The sequence below is a fragment of the Engraulis encrasicolus genome, chromosome 1 (assembly GCF_034702125.1).
Source record: "Engraulis encrasicolus isolate BLACKSEA-1 chromosome 1, IST_EnEncr_1.0, whole genome shotgun sequence".
In the NCBI taxonomy this organism is placed as follows: Eukaryota; Metazoa; Chordata; class Actinopteri; order Clupeiformes; family Engraulidae; genus Engraulis; species Engraulis encrasicolus.
Window position 1 is genome coordinate 29,194,583 of NC_085857.1, and position 17,500 is coordinate 29,212,082.

At 44.5% G+C, this 17,500-nt stretch overlaps 1 protein-coding gene across 1 annotated transcript in view; it reads left to right on the forward strand.

Annotated features, from left to right (window-relative positions):
• Positions 1 to 501: 501 nt before the first annotated feature.
• The window catches only part of LOC134456923 (B-cell receptor CD22-like), an 18,353-nt gene continuing 1,354 nt past the window's right edge, over positions 502 to 17,500 (forward strand). The window contains exons 1-6 of the mRNA XM_063208580.1: positions 502 to 562; positions 1,663 to 2,052; positions 2,808 to 3,059; positions 10,150 to 10,404; positions 11,697 to 11,954; positions 15,643 to 17,500. The exon at positions 15,643 to 17,500 is cut by the window's right edge and continues 1,354 nt beyond it. Of these exons, the coding sequence (XP_063064650.1) occupies positions 502 to 562; positions 1,663 to 2,052; positions 2,808 to 3,059; positions 10,150 to 10,404; positions 11,697 to 11,954; positions 15,643 to 15,833 (1,407 nt within the window). The 3' untranslated portion in view covers positions 15,834 to 17,500. The remainder of the gene's footprint in view (positions 563 to 1,662; positions 2,053 to 2,807; positions 3,060 to 10,149; positions 10,405 to 11,696; positions 11,955 to 15,642) is intronic.

Genomic DNA, 17,500 nt, shown 5'->3' on the forward strand with positions numbered 1-17,500 from the left:
CCACTAACCAATCTGTGGAAGATATGGACTGGGAGGCAAGTGGTGGGGTGAAGAGGAAGATTGACGAGCAGAGCATGGTCTGGAATATCTCTAGCATTCCGTGGTCACTTGGAAATGGAGTACAATGCTACACCAACAGTGATGCTGGGCAGTGTCTGCAGCATCTACCCATCACCATTTACAGTGAGTGAATATGGGTCACGCTTTATTTCACTATCCATTGTCACATTGTAAAGGACAGGTTCACTATTTAGCGCATTTGTATGCAGTGCAGTGCAGTACAGTGGTCCACACCGATTTATTTTTGATGTTTGCTGCTGTCTGCACTGCAGCAAATTAGGATTTAGGTGTAGATTGACTGTCCATGGGCTTGTCTAATTCTGTCCTTAAAACTTCCGAACGGGGTGCAGTGGCAAAGCGCGCTTAGGCACTCATCCATGAATGGGACAATTGTGTCAGTTGTCTTCAAGCAAATTGCAAACTTCCATTTTGTCGAGTAATATGCATTGCGTCATCATCTTTCCACCCCTCCCTGCTCTCAGATTGCCTCCTTATACCGCAGGTTAGCGCTTTGAGACGAGCTTCCATGCTGCCTTTCAGATTGGAACAATTGTGCAAAGCAGCATGGGATTTCCCAGGCTACCCAAACAGCCCAATTGGGAAGGAAACCGCCCAATCTGGCAACCCTGGCCCTGTACGGTCCCTGTTGTTGGTATAAGCAACCAACAAAGGATGGGAGGCATCCATTGCAACAGTGAATACAGAATTGATGCTTCCACAAAAAAAAAAAAAAAACTGGTTCATGGGGGAACCAAAGGTCAACTGAAGAACCAAAAAAGTTATTGGAAGAACTCAGAGATTCCTGAGAGATCCCTTAGGGATTCTTCCGCAGTGGTAATTGAAGGGCTCAATACGGAACTTTTCGGGGTACATTGGTTTGCCACTGTGGAGGAACTTGTTTAACACCACACATGCTTGGAACCATCTAAAGCAAATTTGTTTATCTGGGTCTCTTCAGACCACACAACATGCTTCCAGTGATCCATATCCTTGGTCTTTTCATCTCCCTTGAGACCAAGATAAACAAATTTGCTTTAGATGGTGTCAAGCATGTGTGGTGGTAAACAAGTGAGTTTTACAAAAACATTTATCATCTCGATAGTCAAGCACGGTAGTGGGACTGGCATGGTTTGGGCATGAATGGATGCCGTCAACATTGGAAATCTGAATTACACCTAAAAAACATGCACTGTGACTACTGAAGCAAATCATGATTCTCTCCACAGGATTTCATTCAAATCTCATTTGGGCTCGTGAACCACATCACCCAGGCCCACTGGAGGAGAATCGTGACTAGCTCACATTAGCCTACTGCTCTATCCCAAAACCTGCACTGACAACGCTCATACTGAGTGATACTGTACTGTGCGTCTGTTTTTTTTTCCATGACAGAAATCCCTGAAAAAAAAATAGTGGCTAGTAGAATAGCTAGCTCGGCAAGCGAAAAGTTAATGTCAAGCCCTGCTGATACTGTACTGTGCGTCTGTTTTTTTTTCCATGACAGAAATCCCTGGCAGTGTGATCGTTCTCAGCACAGTTCTGGCCAAATCCTCAACAACGCTGATAATACTGTGCTGTGTGTCTCTCTGTGTCCTCTTACAGAAATTCCTGAGAGCGTAATCCTTTCCCGTAACGAAAGTGGTACACTGGAGGAGAACCGCGAGTACACCTTGAGGTGTGAGGTTAAGAGCGTAGCTCCGGTCGAAAACCTTCAAATCATCTGGTACCGTGGAGACACTGTGATGGCAGCGTCAACCAATCAGAGTCTTTTCTCCACTGTGGCTGTGGGTGTCGGCGAAGATAAATCCCAAAATGTCACGGCTAGTTTGACCATCACGGCCTCCAGGAAGCACCCCAACGCTACATACAGCTGCGCAGCCAGGCTGAACCTGAATGCAACTGTAAAGTCAAGCTGTAACAATGAGACGTGCACCTACACAACCGAGGCCATTAACGACACCAAGTCCAACGATACGCAGCTGGAAGTATGGTGTAAGTGTCTCCAAATGCATATCCAAAAGTATAGAACTACATTAACGGTGTTAGTAAAACACCAGTATAACACTAATAAATATCCCTCCCCTCTCCCTACAGATGGCTCTGCTATAGTGAACTACACTGGGGATTTTTATTATTATTATAATGATGATGATGATCATCATCATAATTATTACTACTACTACTACTACTACTACTATTACTAGAGGTAGTAGTAGTAGTACCAGTACTATTAGTATTACCACCAATATTTGACATTGGCACCTGCCAGCCAGCCAACTGGCTGGGAAAACTTGGCTGTGGCTGGTTATAATTTCAATGTCACTAGCTAATTTTGCAGGTAGCTTATTCCTTGGTATGACATATTGTATCAGAGTAGCCTATATTCTATTGTTTGCTGTAGCATATATTCTGTTGTGTATCAATTGTTTGAAAGTAAATTCAAGAAAAAGCTCAGTTACTCAGTTAGTTAAATCTGTTACATTTAATTCCATGTAGAAAGCTATGCACTCATCTATTTACTTAAGCACCTTATCTTCTCAAGTTAGATGTATAGTATTATGATAAAGAAAGAAATGTGAATAGTGAAGTAGCTGAACGGCTAGTGACTCGGGAAAACCATTGGCCGGTGAATGAAAGAGATAATGTCAAGCCCTCACTAGGTGGTACAATACATTGTGACGATAATGCTGATTATGATTATTATTGTTATTAATAAACATTCCTTCTCGTCTCTTCTTTCCCTACAGATGGGCCTGACATAGTGAGCAACATTGGTAATGTGAGCTTAGCAGTCGGTGACACGCTAGAGCTATCCTGTCAGGCGGACGCCAACCCTAGAGCCACATACACGTGGACACACAACAACGTCACACTGCGAAACGAGAACAGCAGTACCCTCCACATAGAGTCTGTCTCCGTGGACCACGCAGGGCAGTATGTGTGCAACGTGAGCAACACCGTAGATAGTGCACAGGCTACGATGACAGTGGAGGTCTACCGTAAGTGGAATATTTGATTTTATAAATTATTTGAGTGCCTTTATTATCAGTATAGAGAGGACAGGAACTGGTTGGGAGAGAGAGGTGGGGTAGGGTTGGGAAATGACCCTGGCCGGACTCGAACCTGGGTCCCCATGGGCACAGTTGCCCATATTTGGCACACTGTATTAGATTGTATTTGTTTTTTTTGTTTTTTTATTCTTTTCTTTGTCTTTTCTCTTCTTCTAATTCATTCTTATTCATCATGAATGTTTCTGAGATGAAAATACAGTACAACTAAATTTAATCTCAAAATCTAAAACACCAGCAGACACCTTAAAGGGGCACAATGTAGGATGACGTCGTTTGCGCGCTGCCCTTGGCATGCCTGTCTCAAAATCTACACTTCACAAAATCTACAATAAAGTTGCTGTGGGAATGTTTTTCATCACGGAATGCCAGCAGTTGATACAAATCTGAATATGGTATGTGAAGCGATTTTTCGTATGAGAAGTGTCTCCCACGACACTCGACCAGGTTGCTCTGTCAAAAGTTGCATTTGGGGTTCTCTGCCAATGGACCGTGGAAGTAGTCTCGAGAGTCATTGTTCACTAACTAATGACTTAAATAAGCATCGGCTGACTCAGGACAGTGATTAATTAAACGTTTAATCCTACCTAGAGCCCCTTTAAAACACAATCAATAACTAAGGCCACACCAATTTAATTTGTTGGTTCTCGGATTCGCCTCTTGTATTTTGTAACAAAATGAAAAAAAAAAAAAAACAGTTTCAATACCCCAAAAAATGAAATCGCTAAAAAAACGAAGACTGCATGTTTTCATGAACGGGGAGGTGTCTCTTTAGTAGTTGGAGGTCATGTGACGTAGAGAACCAATAAAACCACTCCTTTCAACATGCCGATTACGACTAGCGAATCAGGAAACGTGTTACATTCAAACATTTACAGATAAACATGCAATGGCAAGTTGAAGCCCCTGTGGGTTAGCAGTAGCAGCGGTGAAACACAGTATTGCTCTTAGTGGAATTAGTGGAGTGGGATAGCAGTTTTAAAAAAGAAAAACAACAACTATTCAACTGTTGAATCATCTCAGTTTATTCAAACCAGATTAATATAATAATTGCCCTATGAGCTAATTTTGTGCCTGGTCTATTTGGCTGCCTTAATTCCCTTCTACACTGTCCTTCTCCATGTCCAGGTGTTTGCCTGTCTTGCACCTTCCTTTGGAGGTCCATGTGAGGCTGATATACAGGTGGTATAACCACACGACTATTTTTTTTTTTTTTTTTTCGCCCTCTCGCTTCAACTTTTTCCTGAAAAAATCCGAGAACCAACAAATTAAATTGGTGTGGCCTAGTCATAGTTTGAAGTATGTTAAGACGCATTTAAAAAATGTAAACAAGCCATGCCCCCATTAGAAAGTCTATAGGGTAGTTAGTGTGACAAATACAACTTTATGTTGGAGTCTGGGACGAATTCCCCTTTAAATTTGAACCTGCTCTCAGGGACAAGGAAACTCTCAGGGAAACGTGGTATGGATCCATCCTGCTGGCTATAGTTTATTACCTCCGCTATAGTTTATTACCTCCACTATTACCTCTGTCTGGCCGCGTTGGTTTGTCTGTCCTGTCCGTCCGTCTGTGTGCTTGTTTGTTCGCTTGTCTGTTTGTATGTCTGTTTGTTTGTCAGCAGGATAACTCAAAAACCTATGAATAGATGAAACTTTGTAGAGTTGTTGGAAATGATCAAAGGTACAAGTGACAACTGACAAGTGACATTTTGGTGGTAATCCGGATCACAAACCGGATCAGGTTACCATGTGGTGTGGATGCGCCATCCTGCTTGCTATGTCCACTTCATTTAGGTTTGAGTGTTACATTAGTTTTAAATTTGTCCCTTTTCCCTCTTCTTAAAGGTGCACTGTGTTATATTGTTAATAGCTCATTTCCAGAGTTCATGCTGCCATATATGTTACCAATTAATAATGTTGTAGCGCCCCCTACAATAGACTTCGTAGGTGTAGCGCCCCCTGCAGTAAAGACTACGCCACCCCTTGAATTTCACACTTTGAGAGCAAGGGGAACTCTGTCCCAAAAATCCACACAACAACGGTAATTAGGAAAAGTATAAAAATACAGGTTTTATTAAATACACATTAAATATTTATCAGAAGTGTTGCAACAGGTTAAACATAAATAAACAAATACATGGGGGAGAGTTTGGACAAAGACAAAGACACACTGGTTCCTACAATGCCCGGGTCGGCGCTAGCCTACTGGGCCGAACAGAGGGAACAGTCAGGGCCAGCCTCGTAATACACACGTGAAGGGAAATGACCCCTAAGGCAGAACACAAATAGTCCAAAGTATTTAGCACTGCAACCCCTGTTACACACGAGTGGGGCAAATAAACCCATAAGGTGGCACACAGTCAGGAGTCTCACACACAGACTCAGATAGATCTCACACACTACTACTACACGCTCAAGTGACTGTTTCAACAAGGAGGCTGCGTTTCCTGGACGCTCGATCATAAGGGGCCAGTAGGGCTGGACTAGTACCGGGAGCTAAAGGGGATCGGATCCAGTGTGAATTTGGGGGGGGACAGACTAACAAGGGAAGAGGAAACAAACTAAACAAAAAAAAAGGAATAACCCCCCTCAGCCTGTGGTCTACCCCTTAGTTCAGTCAGCTATAACCTCTGGCCACTAGGACAGAGGGGGGGGGAGAAAATAACACACAAAAACCCCTCAGTTAGGCTACAATGTAGCAGCAGCAGTTAACACTTCACATTCACACAACACTCATACATTCTATAGAATTTCGGTTTAGAGAGAACAGCAGCTGAGCCGCGCAGCACAGAGTTCTAAACAGAAAACAACAAAACACACACAACCGCACATTAAGAATAGTACACAGGCAGTTCAGTACATTTCAAAAGCACCAGTTAATTTCAAGTATCAGTATAACTTTATTTTAAAGTTAGATAGTGCCCCATAAAGATAATTACCAATACCCCCAGAGGTAGTAAAACACAGTGACTAAGATAAACAGTTTAAAATGCAACACAGTTGCTGGCGTTATTTAACATACCTGTGACTATCACGCCACACACATAGGCCTACAGGTGAATGGCTCCGTAGCCAACTCTGCTATCCCGACCACCACTGGCTAAGCAGAGAGAAAGGACAAGACATTACACCACTGAATAGACACACATACAAAATACGTAGGAGGCAACCAAACGGTAGCATACCTTCTCGTACACACTTGAGTACACACGGGCAACTGGGCCCCGGTCACCAGCTGCACCTCTCAAGTAAACGTCGGGCTACTCGGGCAAATGTAGGCTACATAGAAAGATAGTGGGCATTACTAATCAAACACTCACGCAAGGTAAATCTACACTACATCACACAATGTTGACATACCTGATCATGAGAAAGCCCGTAATACAGCGGATGCTACAGCGTTTTGGGGCAGGCGCTCCTGGATACCCCTCCCTAGGCTGACCAAACAACGTAATATTAACCCCAAGTAATATACGAGATGAATAAAGACAGATAAAAAGCAGAAGGGGCTTCAAGCATACCTTGCCACGGAAAACGCCACCAAACACGCCGCCAGCCACACAGCTTCTGAGCTAGCCACAGAACAAGCTACCTGCTCAGGACCCCACAGGTGCCCCGAAGATGCCAGCGCCTAATTGCTGACCAATCACGTCAGAGTTTATGATAGCACATACCCAAGAGGAGGAGGATAGGGAAAAAAACCCAAAAAGAACGAAAAACAACTATCCTGCTCTCGTTCCTACATGCTACATTATGTTAACAAATACTTACCACCACCATCAAATTGTAAGTATTCATTATGACATGAAAAAGGGAATCTTCTCCATTGCCCGTCATCTTGAATTTCCAGAAATAGACATTTTTGGCTGCAAAACTTACTATACTTTGGTCATACTAGTAAATATGAGTTCATTATTAAGAAAATATTCATGAAAAGATTTAGCAGTAGACAGCACAGTTGCAATGAGCAGCATGGTTGCAATACCTACTCTGGCTACCATCTTACACAGTGCACCTTTAAGGGAAACACATGGGGCGATCCTCATAGTCTAGTGTGCTTGCCTTGGTAGTGCTTCAGCCATGAAGTTGTGCAAAAGCAAGACGAGGCTCAAAGCCTCACAAGCCTCTCAAACAATTATGAATGGAACACGCTTGGAAGCGTCAAAGCCAACGTCATAGCAGTTCCGTTTTGGCCCCTTCACTCACACTTGTTTACAACTGATTTTAAACTTATTAGTTAGCGGTCCCTATTTAAAGTGATACTGTCCCATTTTTGGAAATAAGTCCACTTTAACTCCTAACGCTACGTATGCATTAAAGTGGCAGTACGAGTGTGTAAACTAGTGTATAGATGTAGTGAGCCCAAGCTACAAGCCCTACGGTCATTGGGTGAAAGCAGACTAGAGGCCCTCCATGAGCGAACAGCCCAAACGCAGAGCTTACTACCGTGTGCTCCTCTAGCGTTTAGGGTTAGTGGGGGAAACCCCACAGACAGTTAATAAAATCTTAAAGGCTCCATATATCCCTCACACGGTGTGAGACGGTTCCAAAGCACATCGTCAAATGGCCAATTCCCCAGCAAACGTCGCTCCACTGCCTCAGCCTCCTACTTCTCTGCAAGGAATTGCATTTCAGCTTCTTCAAAGCTCCGTTAATTTAGCGTTTTCAGCAAACTTCTTCCATGTGCTCGCCTGGTCGGCATCCATTGCGACTAGCCTCGTTGCAAGACTCTTGCATCCAGGACGCTTACCTGTTAGCCAGGCTGTGCCCTTCTAGTGACGCAACACTTTCAGCGTTGCAACTAGTCAGGTCAAGAGCAATGCAAGTACTTTCTGAGTTCCCGCAAATACGGGAACTCCTCCCAATTTGTCGATAAGCAAACAATCATAAGCAAACCAAGGGAGGCAGGTCAACCATGCCGTTTGGGAAACGTTAATTGTTATGCTGTTGGTCAGACCTCGAAGAAATTTGAACGTCTGTGATAATCAGGCTACTTACCTGTGACCTCTGACCCCTGACCCTTTATATGCTAATGAGGAAAGAATGCCGGTGTCCTGTCTATATGAGCGACCCGTCGAGATGTGATTCTCTTCGCTACTGAGCATGCGCACGCATGCGCACACCCTCGCGGTGGTTTTGCCCATCAAATTGTGAGACCGCAAGTTACGATAGCATCCCCTGAGACTGTCAACTTTAGTGACTCAAACTGTAGCCCGCAAGTTACGATAGCATCCCCTGATGCTGTGTTCCATTATTCACCCTCTGTACTGTGTACCTTGTTTGAGTGCAGTGAAGTACCCTTTCCACCCTCCGCAATTCACGAGGCGAGTACATTCCGATTCCCGTTCTGTCTGATACACTTAACGGAAATGACGGTTGGTCGCGTGACACCCGAGTTTACCAACCGCCAATATGCAATTCAACACGGAAGGCACTGTTCCTTATGCTAACACTTTTTAAAGTTACCCCTGCCTCTAATACACATGGCGATTGTCTTTGGAATCAAAACTATGCTGTTATCACGGAGATTCAACCGTTTGACAGATCTGGCACTCAACTACGTCACAAACATGGCGGCCGTTAAGTGCGAAAAGTGTACAGTAACACCACACTTCGAAAAATGGCCGTTTTGGGGGCGTTATCCGGGTAATTTACAGTACACTTTACCGTCGCGATTAGAAATGGAACACCCTGCGTACCCAAACACAGTGCGGAAAGGGCGGTAAGTACGGGTAATGGAACACAGCATGAGACTGTGATAATCAGGCTACTTACCTGTGACCTCTGACCCCTGACCCTTTATATGCTAATGAGGAAAGAATGCCGGCCAGTGTTGCCAGATTTTCTACGACAAATAAGCGACTGACGTCCTGAAAACAAGCCCAAAAGAAGCGACTGACGGGCGTAGTGAAAACAAGCCCAAAATAAGCAACCGAAGGGGTGGGTCGTCAGTCGCGTGCCTAGTCAGGGAAGACCTTGCTCTTTGCGGGGGTCTGCGTGGCAGCTAAAATCCCCTCAAGTGACCACAGAAAGTGGGAGTTAACAATGCTGTAGAAGGGTCAATTGTAAGGATGAGTGAGAAAAAACGAGTTGTCATTGAGAAACACATTCAAATGACCGGCAGAGCAGGAGAAAACAGCAAGCCCAACCCTGAAAAGAGCAAGCCCAAAAAAATCGCAACCCGCGACTTTACAAAATTCAAAGCGACTGCTCAAAAAAAGAAGCCCAAGGTCGCTTATAGTAAGCGGACTTGGCAACACTGATGCCCGCACACGCGAATGTCGAACCTGTATCCCTATGGCTTGTAACATGGTGGGAATTCCTTTATGAAACCGATTTCGTTACAATGCCAATCCGCCGCATACAACTTGATGTCACCCACTTGCGAGCACTATGGCCCCGCTGTACTGGTGAACCACTCTGGGGATTATGATTATGATGATGATGAGGATGATGAGGGTACTGATGATGATTATACTACTACTACCAATAGGGATGCACCGATACCGATACTGGTATCGGTATCGGCTGCCGATACTGCTCATTATACTCGTACTCGTACTCGTCAAGCACTTGCCGATACCAGGAACGATACTGCTATTACACAAAACAATGCAAAATGTTGTCACATTCTGTGAACTTGAAAGCAGCATGGGAAAAAAAGTGCCACCTCATACATTTACATCTACATGGAAATGGACAAAACAAATATCACAGGTGGAAAAAAACAAGGCCATGCATTTATTTTCATTGTATTTTGGTGGTAAAAGGTATCGGTATCGGTACTCGGTATCGGCAAGTACACACATTAATGTACTCGTACTCGTATCGGTTTTCAAAAAAGTGGTATCGGTGCATCCCTAAGTACCAATACTAGTACCAATACTATTGTTACTACTACCAGGCCTTGACACTGGCACCTGCTAACCAGCCAAATGCTGGTAAAACTTGGCCGTGGCTAGTAATAATTTCAATAATTTCACTAGCCGATTTTGCAATTTTGTCTCTTCTTAACCTACAGATTACCTCATAATAAAGAACCACAGTCGTGATGAGAGTTTAGCAGCCGGTGACATGCTAGAGCTATTCTGTCATGTGGATGCTAAACCTAGAGACACATCATACACGTGGACACACAACAACGTCACACTGCTTAACGAGAACAGCAGTACCCTCCACATAGAGTCCGTCTCCATGGACGACGCAGGGCAGTATGTGTGCCACGTGAGCAACACCATAGATAGTGCACAGGCTACGATGACAGTGGAGGTCTACCGTAAGTGGAATATTAGATTTTAAATATTTTTCGTGCCTTTATTATCCGCATAGAGAGGACGGGAAATGGTTGGGAGAGAGAGATGGTGTAGGATTGGGAAATGACCCTGGCTGGATTTGTCCCGAGGCAAAGTTGCCCATATATGGCACGTTGTGTTAGAGCAGCGTGCCACAGTGCCCCTGGAATATTTGACATTTGGGTTTTTTTTCTCGTTCCTCGCTTTTAATCTCTTTTCTTTGTCTTTGATAATGACCAAGTTGTGTTGAGTTATTTTAAGATATTCACATCTCGGCCCAGCTGTGGCTTAGTCGGCTGGGCACTGGACTGCTACACAGTAAATGTTGTGGTGTTAATTCAACACTTACAGAGTTCATTTAAGTCCAAATGGACTCAAATGAACTCTCTAAGTGTTAAATGAGCACTGCAGAATTGACTGTGTACGTAGGCGATGTCGCCGACCCGGGTCATTTCCCGCTCATCCCCCGTACCTCTCTCCCACTCTTCACTATCCTGTCTGTAAGGGCCAAAACATACCAAGGCGGAACGGAACGGTCACAGGACGGACGCGGTCTTTCTGCTTAGTTTTGGCCGGCGTGCTTTTCTCTGCCTTGCACACTGACAGCGTAGGCGTGCGCGGCCAGTCCTGTTCAAAACCCTCCCCACAGCTAAAGCTAGCATGCTACTCTGCCATTCATTTGAATGAGACACCGCCGGTCGCCGACGTGAAAAATACGCTCGAGTTCTATTTTTCAAATGCAGCACCGTGCGGAGCCGGCTCCCGCGCCGCTGACGCCCAACTACCGCCAGTTGGTGTGTAAGGACAGATATGTTTCAATGTATTTTCACAGACGCCGGTAAAAAACGCGACCGTTCCGCGACGCTTTACCGCCTTGGTGTGTAAGACCCCTAACACTAATAACTAGAAAATGGCTATAACGCATGCACCTCCATCCTCTGGTGGACAGAAACACACATGCACCGTAAAGGTACTAACAAACTAAAGTACATACAAACTCAGACTATCATCTAACCTATAGCCTAAATATTCCTCCCCATTCCCTGCAAATGGCCCCGCTGTAGTGAACCACACTGGGGATTATGATGGTGATGATGATGATGATGATACTACTACGTACTACTACCAATACTACTACCAATACTATTATTACTACTACCAGGGCATGACATTGGCACCTGCTAACCGGCGAAATACCGGTAAAACTTGGCTGTGGCTAGTAATAATTTCAGTGTCACTAGCCAATTTTGCAATTTTGTCTCTTCCTTACCTACAGATTACCTCAGAATAGTGAACCACAGTGTTAATACGAGCTTTATAGCAGCCGGTGACCCCCTAGAACTATTCTGTCATGCGGACGCCAACCCTAATTCCACATCATACACGTGGACACACAACAACGTCATTCTGCCTAACGAGAACAGCAATACCCTCCACATAGAGTCTGTCTCCGTGGACGACGCAGGGCAGTATGTGTGCAACGTGAGCAACACCATAGATAGTGAACAGGCTACGATGACAGTGGAGGTCTACCGTAAGTGGAATTGTACATAATATTTGATATTCTGATTAACTTTTCTTTTCTTCTTCTAATTTTATTTCATTTTCGTCAGGAATGTTTCTAAGATGGAAATACAATACATCTTTGAATGAATGAAGCGAAGGACAGCACTCTTCAGATTTTTTCTTTGTTTATTCGCCCATTATGTTTCTTGTGGGATTCAACACCCAGTTAAGAACTGTTAAATTAGACTATTTAGGTAATAGTGTGAGTGTGTCTTCTCCACTTTTGAAATAAAATACATCTTACCATGCTGTTGAGACACATTTTGAAAAATTTAAACAAACCATGCCCCCATTCCAAAGGCCAGGGTCTTGGAAAAGGCTGCACAAAATAGGCATTTTCAGGCAAGTCAAGGGCAATGACTCAATGAGAGCAATGCAAATGTATCTTTCTTGAAATTTGTCCCTGCTCTCTCTACGTCAGGCAAGCACGTGGTGTGGATTCTGCTGGCTATATTTTATTACCTCCACCAGTTATGTTTTCGGTCGTGTTGGTTTGTCTGTCTGTTTGTTTATTCGTTTTTTTTTGCGTCTTTTAAATTGGTCCCTGCTCTCAGGGACACGGAAGCTCTCAGAGAAGCATGTGGTGTGGATCCATCCTGCTGGCTAATTTGTTCAGTTTTGTTAGCATTACTAGTAGTTTAGCTATTAGGTATATTTGAACTGTCTGTGGCGTATTGTCTGGTATTGTCTTGGTATATTAGAACCAGGGAAGTTGACAGGGGGGGCAAAGGGGTCAGTTGTCTCACGCTGCATTCACACCAACGGCGCGGACGTCCACAGAACGTGTCCGTTATCAGTCCGAAACTGTTCGAATACATGAAAACAAATCATGCCTTGCACACAGGAGCGCGGTGTAAGCGCGGCGCATGTCCGTCCCGCCAGGATATGTCCGCGTTGCTCCTTGAAAATAGAACTCGAGTCTATTTTCCTGCGCGGACGTCCGCGTTCAATGTGCGGGCTCCATTGAAAATGAATGGCTGCTGCCCACGGATAGAACGTGGACGTTGACTGTGCAGTGTGCAAGGCAGCCCACAAACCTCTCTGACTCGCACTGCTCACGGAGATGTTAAAGGAGAATTCCGGCCAGTTTGGATTAATATCCCATCTTGGGTGGACCGAGGGAAAGGGATGAAAGGCAAAACCGCGAGAAATTTTCATGCCTGCTGCGCGAAGTTGTTCAATTGCGCTGTTTTCGGTTAAAACCTGGCCCTTCGGGCACGTAATTGACCTGTTTTAAAGCTCCTAGCGTGCATTAAAACCCTTTTGAACGCTTTGGCCGTGGTGTGTGGGTCCATACAAGTCGATCTAGTGGTTCACATTTCCATTAGGTAGCATAGGTACGATACAACAGGAGTTTTCGAAAGTGGCGCACCTACCTCTTTCAGCTTCCGCCTTCCAACTACGTCCGCAAAATGGTTCGCCAAAGTGATACTTCATAGTAATCCATTTTATTTTTGTCCACCAAAGACGAGCCACAAGAAACATATTCACATGTTTTCATGCCCTGAGTTGTTATTGTCGCGCAGATTCACTTCTCTGTCACTGAACGCAGTGTAGTGATGTCACGGTGTCACATGACTCCTGGAAGGAACGCCATTCGCTCTTCCAGTTATTATACATAAGCGAGAAAGAGAGGCGCTGTCGTAATATACTGTTTGATATTTTGAGATGGATCCTCCGTTGGGGTAGTTCAATTGAAGAGTTTGGTGGCCATGGTTATCTTTTTCGAACCAGAATATTTGTTACAGATAAAGAATTATTCCTTCCAGGAGTCATGTGACACCGTGACGTCACTACACTGCGTTCAGTGACAGAGAAGTGAATCTGCGCGACAATAACAACTCAGGGCATGAAAACATGTGAATATGTTTCTTGTGGCTCGTCTTTGGTGGACAAAAATAAAATGGATTACTATGAAGTATCACTTTGGCGAACCATTTTGCGGACGTAGTTGGAAGGCGGAAGCTGAAAGAGGTAGGTGCGCCACTTTCGAAAACTCCTGTTGTATCGTACCTATGCTACCTAATGGAAATGTGAACTACTAGATCGACTTGTATGGACCCACACACCCCGGCCAAAGCGTTCAAAAGGGTTTTAATGCACGCTAGGAGCTTTGAAACAGGTCAATTACGTGCCCGAAGGGTCAGGTTTTAACCGAAAACAGCGCAATTGAACAACTTTGCGCAGCAGGCATGAAAATTTCTCGCGGTTTTGCCTTTCATCCCTTTCCCTCGGTCCACCCAAGATGGGATATTAATCCAAACTGGCCGGAATTCTCCTTTAAGGACACGTGCCGTCCCTGTGTGCATGTACTGTACCGTCAGGGAGAAGGGGGGCCCAGAATTGGGTCCTCATTACATTATGTGCATTGGGCTGGGGGGCTCTTTCAGAAGACTTTGTCCTGGGCCTGACCAATACTGTCAGCGGCCCTGATTAGAACTCTCTCTCCACACGCCGTGGATTGCCATTGGTTTAGTTCCGATGTGAATTTGTCCCTCATCCCTCTCCGTCAGGAAACCATGCGGTGTGGCTCGCCATCTTCATGGCTATGTCCACTTAATTTAGTTTTGAGAATTACGTTATCTTTAAATTTGTCCCTCTTCTCTCTCCATCAGGGAACCATACTCCGTGGATCGCCATTGGTTAGGTTTTGTTGTTCGATTATTAGTTTTAAATTCTGCCTCAGTTAGTTTTTTATTACCTTCGCCAGAAGGTTATGTTTTGCCCGCTGTGTATTTATTTATTTATTTGTGAATATGTTTGTTTGTTTGTTTGTTTTTACTTCGTATAACTCAGTCAGAACTGAGCCGATTTTTATGAAATTTAGTGGGATGATTGGTCATGACCCAAGGAACAATCGATTCGTTTTTGGGAGTTTTTGGGTCAAAGGTCAAAGGTCAAGGTCAAAATGTTTGTTTGTACTTCGTACAACTCAGACAGAACTGAGCCGATTTTTATGAAATTTAGTGGGATGATTGGTCATGACCCAAGGAACAATCAATTAGTTTTTGGGTCAAAGGTCAAGGTCAAAAACGTAAATTGAGCCAATTTTTATGAAATTTAGTGGGATGATTGGTCATGACCCAAGGAACAATCGATTACTTTTTGGGAGTGATTGGGTCAAAGGTCAAGGTCAAGGTCACGAAAAGGTCAAAAACGTAAATTGAGCCGATTTTTATGAAATTTACTGGGATGATTGGTCATGACCCAAGGAACAATTGATTACTTTTTAGGAGTGATTGGGTCAAAGGTCAAGGTCACGAAAAGGTCAAAAACGTTTTTCTTTGCCAAGCACTATATGCCAGAACAACGTGTGCATGCGGAATTGAATAAGAGGTCAAGACTAGGCCAAATATGTAATATTACGATATTACGGTCCGATTTAAATGAAACTAACACCAAAATTTGGAGAATGTTATGCCCCACACTCTGAAGATGGCCAGAAAAAAATAAGTGGCGTAGGCGAAGGTTTGCGCTCTACCGAGTGCCCATTCTAGTTTAGTGTTACATTTGTTTTATATTTGTTCCTCTCCTCTCTCCGTCAGGGAACCACATGGTGTGGATCACCATCCCACTGGCTATGTTCATCACTTAAGCTAGTTTTGAGTGTTACATTCAATTTGTTCTTAAATTTGTCCCTCTGCTCTCTCCGTCAGGGAACCACATGGTGTGGATCGCCGTCCTGCTGGCCATCGTGGTGGTGGCCATCATTGTCATTGTGCTGGTGGCCTACCAGGCCCACCACATGAAGAACAAGACCGGCCAGTACAAGTTCACCAATCTTGTCAAGTTCAGGAGTGGCAGCCAGAACGGACAGGTGGCCGTGGCCAATGGGCATGGAGCTTAGCCAATGAAAGCCACAGAATGGACAGTGGTCGGGGCGGGGGTCACAGAGTAAGAACACAATTGACAGGTGGCTGTGGCCAATGGGCACTGAGAAGCCTGACAAAGGTGGGTGGGGCTACAGAATGACGGCAGGATAGACAGGTGACTCCAGCCAATGAGAAACCACAGAATGGTGAATGGCGTTATTACCATCCAAAAACAATAATGGACCATGGCATTGGTTCTCAACCTTTTTTGGACAAACGCCCCCCTTGACCTGACGAATAAAGCCCCCCGTAGTATTGAAAAATTAAAGCGATGAATGCCTCTCAATGGCAACTAAGCACTGTCCCTTCTCAGCTGTATCCTTCTCAACGCCCCCCTAGAGCTCCCCAACGCCCGCTGGGGGGTTGCACCGCCCATGTTGAGAAACAGTACGCTATGGGGATTTGACTCGGGACATGGATTCTCGACATAACTGCCCACCTTTGACACTGTGTCCAAACTGCAAGCCAGGACTGTATTAAAGCCAACGTGGTGCCCCCGGGCATTATACCTCGCTGGTGCCCTTTTTATGTAGCCTGATAAACCAGACTAAATGTGGATGTCTAATTTAGTCTGGCCTCGATCCATAATACATCCGAAGATTGTTGATGAGAACAACCTTCCCTCAAAACCCTGCCCACTTTGATTCAAAACACATCTTTGCGTTGTAATTGGTTTGCCAGATTCTTGGCATTCTGGCTTCATTGAATCATTATGCGAGGCCAGACCCACCCGTAGACAAAACATTTTGCCGTCCAGCGGGTGGCGCTGGTTCACCAGGCTACTTTTTATGTATAAAATTTGTGAAGTTGTGAGTCTTCAGGTGCCCCCTCACTGGTCAAAAATGGTTGGTGCCCCTGGGCACTGTGCCGCTGGCCCCTATGGATAATCCGGCCCTGCTGCAAGCGACTTGAACAAGAGGATCCGTTCCATTTCATCGTTTTCAGTTGGACCATGACAACTGAACTCTTGTTTGGCCCATACACCAGCTGTGCCATAGGCTACGTTTACGTGGGGTTTTTAATTCCGAATTAAATAATTCGGTCAAGTTTACTTTTAATCTGTCATTTAATTCGGAATTGTGAAATGTTCACATGACCTTTTCAAAGCGGAATTAACCTTTATTCAGAATTAAAGTGAGTTAATTCGGAATTAAATGTCTCATGTAAACGTAGTGAATGTCCTCTGTGAATTCTTGTTGAAGCTTTACGACGACCCTTAAAGGGGTATGCCACTATTTTGGGGCATAATACAGTTAAAATCGTTGGCTGGGGTATATAAAGGTGGTAAAGTGTCTTATTTTTCATGTGAAGCGTTGTCTTGCTTTAAGACAAGTTAAAAGAGGGAGTATGTCGCTAAGCTAGTGAAAGTCAATGCATCCATGTAGCCAACGTAGCCCCAAAATAGTGGCATATCCCTTTAATCATGCTGTATGGTCTACTAGCCACCCCTGCTCCTTGCCTGGACTACATCTGCCAATGAACGTCATTAAACATAAAAAGTTATTACCATTCAAAAAACATTACGCTATGCTGGGTCTGTACTCCACTGCCAGTCTGATAGAGGAGAGAAACAGGATCATAGAACAGCCGCCATAAAAAGTACAAGTGGGTTTGGCCACTGGAAGTGCCTGAAAATGTACAG